The 7796-nt window shown below is 42.8% G+C and overlaps 1 protein-coding gene across 2 annotated transcripts; it reads right to left on the reverse strand.

Annotated features, from left to right (window-relative positions):
- Positions 1-2416: 2416 nt before the first annotated feature.
- si:dkeyp-51f12.3 (uncharacterized protein LOC107988041 homolog) lies at positions 2417-6617 on the reverse strand. Of its 2 annotated transcripts, none has more exons than XM_054789797.1 (3): positions 6370-6617; positions 5991-6270; positions 2417-3798 (listed from the first exon to the last, which is right to left on the reverse strand). In XM_054789797.1, exons 2-3 carry the CDS (start codon positions 6254-6256, stop codon positions 3639-3641), a joined length of 426 nt encoding a protein of 141 aa, XP_054645772.1. In that variant the 5' UTR covers positions 6257-6270; positions 6370-6617; the 3' UTR covers positions 2417-3638. The 2 variants fall into 2 exon arrangements, with proteins under 2 accessions (XP_054645772.1, XP_054645771.1); XM_054789796.1 differs by having other exon boundaries at positions 5991-6280.
- Between the last annotated feature and the right edge of the window lie 1179 nt (positions 6618-7796).

Raw genomic sequence — 7796 nt, forward strand, 5'->3', positions numbered from 1 at the left:
TGTGATAACACCACTGTTAGTTCAGTGTTGGTGTTTACTTGCCCCTGTAAGTATGGAAGTAACACTGACCTTGCCCGGATGTTGTGGGCTGCAGTTACGCTACTCTTTGATGTCCAGTCGCGGGCCGCAAGATACGATTTGGTGGGCCGCAAATGGCCCACAAGGGCCGGGAGTTTGAGACCCCAGCTTTAGAACGTCATCAAAAAACTAAACTTAAAAAAAATACTTGTATTCATTTGAAATGACAGAAAAAGCAAACAAGATATCTTCATGTTCAGAACTTAATGTCACTAGGTACACAACAACATTAGGTACAGCTGCAGTTACCAACAAACAATAACGATCAGGTGTTAATATAACTATATAAATATCAATATTTTATGTAATGATTTATATAAAATACAAATATAAATATGTATAATTAGTCATTATTTAAACCCATATTCCAGGGATGTACAAACTGCGGCCAGTGGGCCACATGAGGCCCACAAAACGTATTCATCCGGCCCACTGGCCGTTTCCAAATCCATTTTTTTTTTTTGCCGAGTCCAGCCATTAGGGCAGATAGTATTGTTGATCTAAATGCCCTTACGTGCTGTACAGATTTGCTCCACCAAGGAAAAGTGTAAGATACTCTTCCCATGTTATACAGAATTGATTTGACTTTAGTTGATGTTTTGTTGTTATGCAAATTTGGAGCGGCCGGACCGGAACAGGAGGGGATAGAAAAGAAGAGAAAAGAAAACAGAGGGGGGAGTGCGGGGACAAGAGGGAGACAATACAGAGATAGACAGGAACAACAGCAGCAACAACAATTGCGACGACATAACAAAACAACAGAAACAAACAGGACTACATCAGTAAATGTCTATGGCGGCCATAAAGACCATGATGGAGAGGACAAAATAATATGAACAACCACAGCACAGTGAAATTACTTTAAAAAAAAAAAACTTTACCAACAAAACAGTAGCTGGCAACATGACTTGCAGGGCTAGGAAGTAGTCACATGCAATCTGTAGCTTGTACAAAAAAAGCGATTCAAACAACACAACATGTCAACACACACAATGTAACCTACCTACTGCACCATGCGGGCATACAAATAAACGTCTATGCACAATCCCCATGCCAAAATTACACACATATATTCCCGCCACAAGGCATGCTGGGTAGCTTGTGGTACTCACTCTCCCAACATGTCGCGACGTTTGTCGCATTTTGCTTGATTGCAAAACATATTGAGGAGGTTGTCAGGGAAGTAAACATGGAGAGACGTTCACATGCTCCTGATATCGGGTGTTTTATCATTCATAGTTCGTATTGTTGTTGCCACAGGACTACCCAGCATGACCTGCGGGCACTTGTAAATAGCAGTTAAAGTTACCTGTTATGCTTAACGCTTAGTTGTTGTTTATTACCCACGTAGTAGCAGTAGCTGATTTATGTGATACGTTAACTTGCTGTGGATGTGTTGTGTTATTTCCTTGCACCGTGAGTGAGTACGTTGTTCTATTTAATGACCACCTATATATAGACGGCCCCTCAGCCAAATGTTTTAACCCAGTGTTGCCGGCGAGTCAAAAAGTTTGCCCACCATATTCAAAAGAACATATTCGTTTATGGTGTATGTTTCTTTTTTTTTTTAAATAACATTTATTTTTTACATTTAACTCTTAGTTGCAGATGAGATGGTGTCACCGTGTTGGTCCTCATCATGATGACTGCTTGGCACCCTGCAAAACACACCACACACATTAAGGCTTTGTGTGTGTACTGTACGTGTGTCTTTAATTAGAATGTGTGTATGTACCTCTCATCTTTCTCCTCCTCTGTTATTGTATCCCAAACTCTAGGGTGTACAACAACCTAACACACACACACACACACAGTCATGTCAGGCTCAACAGCAACACACTAGCTGTTGCGCATCCACCAACCTTAGGGTAACACTGACAGAGGCTCCACACCGTCCCCACTAGCACCATGGCGACACCCAAGGCGCACATGGTGGCGTAAACGTGCGCTTGCTCTTGAGCCATGATGAAGAGGCCCACGGCCACCACGCACCAGCCCGCCACAATCAATCCATAGCGATACGGCTTCCCCTCCGCCATGACGCTACACACTGAGGCTTGAAGGTTGAGGGTGGTGGTTAAAAAAGAAAAGCAGTTAAGGTTCCACTCTGCTGCCTATTAAAGCCCACACACAAGGCCGAGGGAGGTCGGCTGTAACACCTGACCTGATAGGTCACCTTGGCTGCACCTGAGGGAGGAAATCAAGCAAGCTGCCTTTGAAGTGCTCTTTTGAAAAAACACAGCAATCACATCCGCGCACAAACTTTATAGAACACATAAAAAAATTGTGCGTGAATGCTGAGACAAAATACCACAAAAAATAAACAACTTAAGGCTTTTAATGCTGCTTAAATACATCACAGCATATCATAGCATGCGGTGGCTGTGAGCGGAATAGGCATGACATTGGAGGCACAACCATCGTGGCTTTTGTGTCCAAGAGGGAACAAAAACAGGACTTTAATGCTAGTTAACACATCACAGCATATCATAGCAACCTCGAGATACAATGCAAATATGCCCCCTAGTGGAAGAAAGACATTGGAGCATTTTGATTGGACGTTATGAAAGTGCTTTCATTGCATTTTGTGGAGGAAAAAAAAAAAACAGGGATTTATACAGGGATATTATACAGGGATATTACAGCATATCATAGCAACCTTGCAGGAAATGTCGTAACAGGAACGCTCATCTCTCAGCATTCACACAACGACCACTGAAAGAAGGCGCCTGTCACTTTAAGGCACTTTGCATCCTCTTTCGCACAGAGAATCCTGCAAAATATCCTCAGATTCGTACCAGAAGATCATTTTACGCAGAACACAGCGAAGGCGGGAAATTGACGCAACCGCATGACGTTTAAAATACTTGTCCATTGCTTTCAACGCACAAGGGTGGGAGAAATGAGTCTCGATTGTTGAATTAATTACGGCATTTCCTCTAATAATGGCCTCTACTCTAATAGATGCCATGCCTCCATTAATTGCTTTTTATTTCTATTTTATTATGTAGTAGACGTCGTTACCACAGCACACACACCCCAGAGAGGTGTGGTGTCTGCAAAGTTTACAGTTTCATGAGAATCCTGGAGCAAAAGCTGCTAAATTACCTTTTTATGTATAAATTTTAATAATTTTTATTTTCTTGGCCTAAATGTAATAAGATACCATAAACCGTGACGTATAAAATACTTGTCAGACAGCGACAATTGCATTCAACACAACAGGGCATAAGAAAAGTGCCTTGCACTCGTCTCGTCTTTCCACTATACCGTTGTGCTGTCACCTCTGTTAAGGCTCCGAAAAAGGAATACTGGCGGAAAAATGCCAGTGTAAAAGCTATCGTCAAAGTGAAAACAGGAAGGGGTGGATGTTGTCAGGGCTGTGTGAGTCCTGTGAGTCCTGAAGGAAGTGCTGGTCCCAGTGAAAGGCACCCGGAATGAAAGCACAACAGGAAGTTAGCTTGCTAGCCAAGGCTGCATCACAACATGCACCAGTCACGCAGTTAGGATGAAGGCACTGGCACCAAGTCCAACACGTCCAGCGGGGGCGTGGGGTGACGTTAAAGCCGCTCGTCATGCTCTTGGATCTTCATCACCGTGTCGTATGACGGGGGCGGGTCCATGGTCCATGGGGGCGGGGTTGACGGGATGGCCGGTTCGGGGTCCGGTGTCCTGCCGGCGGAGTCCGTCAACATCTCGCGGCGAATCCGGTCCAGCCTCCTGAAGGTGAAAACAGGGAGACACCCAGCTGTCACTCTACTTTGAATTGTACAACTTTATTGCTGACATACTGTATTTTAACAGGGATCTTGAATCAGTTTTGGTCCAGCCAATGTTTACACCTGTTTCAAAGTGGATTTGAATCAGATCTGGCCTGAGTTGAGTATGAAGGCCAAAAAAGTTGATACCATCTCATTTAAAAAAAAAAAACTGTGTTAATAAATTGTGTGAATGGTCCCATATGCCACCAGGGGTGTCTTACGTGAAAACAATAACTAAAAATGACATTAGACCCCTGTGGTTACATCCCAAGACCTTCCATGAATGGTGAACAAATGCAAATAATGGACCCACTTTTTATATGTAAATGTAGTTGGACCACAATGCAGTTAGCGTAGCATCATGGATGCAATCAACACATGTTTGCAATATAAGACTAAATTGCTAATACGGACACACAAGCCTGACACTTAAATGTTGCCTATGTAATTAAAAAGCATTTATAGAAATTTCATGTTAAATAGACATAAATGCATCCGTTGTTTCTCATGGTCATCTGGAAGTAGATGATAAAAAAAATAGCTTCCAAATTGCTGGACACTTGGCAGAGCACAGCTTGTTTACATTTCCGATGGAGTCTGTCAAGCACATGCACACGTGTCTGCATGACGTTCCCCTATCATCCATAGAAGTGCTGCCTCCAGCACATCACTGCTACAAGACAAACTATAAACTTCAACGACAGTGTGACTCTTCCACGGTATGTGTATGTCCTAATACACCTAACATGGAAAAATACTCTATTTCTCAGATCAAATAAATGCCATGCCTCCTTCAACAGCATTGTCTACTTGGACAAATAATCGCAAGAATTCAGATCCAGTAGCAAAATACCATATTTGACCAAATAGTAGCCCCCGCTCTAATCAGTGCTGGGCTTCAATAAATTGCCCTCAGCAACTTACCTGTAATAAACGCCTCCTTAGCTCTACTCAATGCCGTGCCTCCCTTACTCACAAGCTGCATTGTCCACCTAAACAAATAAACACTTCACCTCAAATAAATGCCTATTTCTCCCAGTCACAGTCCACAGGAATTCATGCCAAAACCAAACATACCACATTTACCCAAATATAATTCATTAACACCACCCCACAGTTAATTTCCTGCTGTGTCATTAACCTAAAAAAAAATAGGCTCACCAAAAAAAATGTCACCTGGTTTCTGCTCAGGAATTCACATCCAATGCCCCAAATGTATTCAACGCCATTCCACAATGGATCACCAGGTACAGCGTACAATTTAAGAAATAAATGCCCCACTTCAAATGAATTCAGATCCATTATCAAAATATCAAAGAGAAGCCCGTACCACGCACTCGCTTCACCTCAAATAAACACCAAGGAATTCAAATCCGGTGCCAAAATACTTATTGGACTCCACTCTTACGAATGTGCGTCAGGCAATAGCCAGGTGTGTTGTTTATTGGACCAAATAAGCACCTCACTTCCAATAAATCCTCACAGGAATTCGAGATCCAGTGCTCTATTTTCTCAAATTGTCATCCAAAACGTGTCATACACCTTAACACAATATTCACATACTGTATACACCCTACCTCAAATACATGTTTTCCTTTTTTTTAAAAAAAAAAAAACACTTTACTGCAACATCTGACAACAACAGAGATGTTTTATGGGCGAGAAGAGGAGGCACAAGGAAGGAGATGTTAAATAATGGATGAGGTCTGTTTAGCCTTTGCTTACATGAGCTTTGGCAGAGGTGAGACGATTGATCCTCAACACACACACACACAACACACACACACACACACACACACACACTCTTTGCACACAGGGACATCAGGTCAATGTGAGGAGTTGGAGTCGTTTCAACTGAGCATTATTATCTTTGCAAAAGTAGTGTTTTTGCTAGAGGTGTGCCAAAGGAAATGGCCAGTCTAATATGTATTTCATAGGTAATACAGAGCAGTGATTCACTTGCAAATGTAATGTTTCCCACAACCTCATTTCCGTGTTCCTGCCATCTCTCCCTGTCCTTTATTAGCTGTGTGTTTCCAAGGAAACATCACAGTGTGTGTGGCTTAAATTTTTCTCCAATAATAAACGCCACTGCATGCTGTTATGATTAAATTTATGATTTCATAAAAATAAATATGTTGTCTAGCCCACCTCTGTATGGCAAGGGACTGTTGCGGGCTGAAACGGGTGCCCGTGCGCGGGTGCAGCAGGAAGTGTCCCGGCACCGCCACCTGCAGGTTCTTCATGGCCATGCACAGCCCGCTCACCAGCAGGCCCACGCCCCCCAGGCCCAGGAAGAGCCCGACACCGAACAGCGGCGCCGAATGGCTCGGCAAGCCCACGCACAGAGCCACCACCCCCCCGGCGATCATCAGGAGCACGCCCAGGAAGAGCAGCACTCCCTGGGGCAGCGGCATCTTCGGAGTCCCCCCTACCAACACCTCCAGCAGATAAGTAAGACACTCTCCTTAAAAGGTGCAATATTTTAAAGTGCAGAAGAAGAAAAGTGCAACATTCAGCCACTTCCTACCTGATTGCAAAGAGTGTTGACTTGTTCAAGCATTGCTTTTCTTCCCCGCATCAACACTCATCACGTCCCCGCACAAGCGCTTCACAAGGCGGGGGAAACACTCCCATCGCTTCCGTCCGCGCCTCCTGGTGCGCTAACATATCCGGTATGGTGGCTCTGGATTACGGCAAAGAAGAGTTGCCTTCGCCGAGTAGATGTCTCATGTAGACAGACAGGCAGGGAACTCTTTTTGCTTTGTGGCTGCAGAGGAAGTGTGGAAGTGTGTTTTTTTTTTTTTTTACAAGGAGGGGTTTTCTGTGACGAGAGCAGGGTGGGCTGGACGCTCTCACCGTGCTTCCCTGTTGCAGCATGTCTGCTCAATGCTGTACAACGTTATGCATCATTACTGTATTATACTTTTGATTTTATAGCAGTTGTACCATGCAGTATGAAATAGTGGCAATGAAATGGTCTGCTCCGGGGTCGAACTGGAGCCTTAGTAACTGTGCAGGCGTTGTTTTAAGTAATATTTTACATTCACAGCTTCCATGAAAGTGTAAAAATGTCTCATAGCATGATAGCTACAAAACAGACATGGGCAATTGGTGGCCATGGCTCACTTTGACTAATCCGGCCCTCAGATTAATCTCCAGTTTTAAACATTCATAAAAATAATATAATAATTATAATAATAATAAAGCTGGAACTGATTGTAACTACGGTCGCCCACCAGCAGGGGGAGCTCGTAACTGGTACTGTTGTGAGAGAGACGCCCCGGTGGAGTTCCATGTCAGGTAGCAGAGGTAACCAGCAAGAATTGTTGTATTCTGTTCATGCTTTGCTGAATACCTAACGCCAAATATCCGAGTACTGCATGGATTATGTTTCTTTCCATGAGTTTCATTCTCTATACAAATAATGCCAGAGTTCTTGTTTCAAAGACAGCGAAATGGTTACGTGTGAAAGCAATTTTTGTGATGAATCCAGGTGCACCGTTAAGATTATGGCAGTTTGGATGATATTTTCATGATGTTTCATGGTAGTTTTTTTAAATTTGCACGCTTGTGCATCACAGTTGCACAATGTTTACATATTTACATGATGTTTGCATGATAGTTATACAATTTTGGACGATACATTATTTACAATATTTAAGCGATAGTTACTCAGTATTTGCACAGTTGTAGCACTGTTTGAATTATAGCACTGCACCATGTTTGGGCAATTATTCTGCAATATTTTTATCAGAGTTGGATGATATTTTCACGTTTGCATGACGGCTGTACGATATTTGGATGATATTTACACAATGTTGATAACTGGCACGTCGTTCGCTTGATAGTTTTACGATATTTGGATGATATTTGACTGACAATCATATGATATTAGTACGATATTTACGATATATACATTATTTATGATGTTCAAATGATAGTTATTCAGTATTT

Source organism: Dunckerocampus dactyliophorus, chromosome 10 (assembly GCF_027744805.1).
Source record: "Dunckerocampus dactyliophorus isolate RoL2022-P2 chromosome 10, RoL_Ddac_1.1, whole genome shotgun sequence".
Classification (NCBI taxonomy): Eukaryota; Metazoa; Chordata; class Actinopteri; order Syngnathiformes; family Syngnathidae; genus Dunckerocampus; species Dunckerocampus dactyliophorus.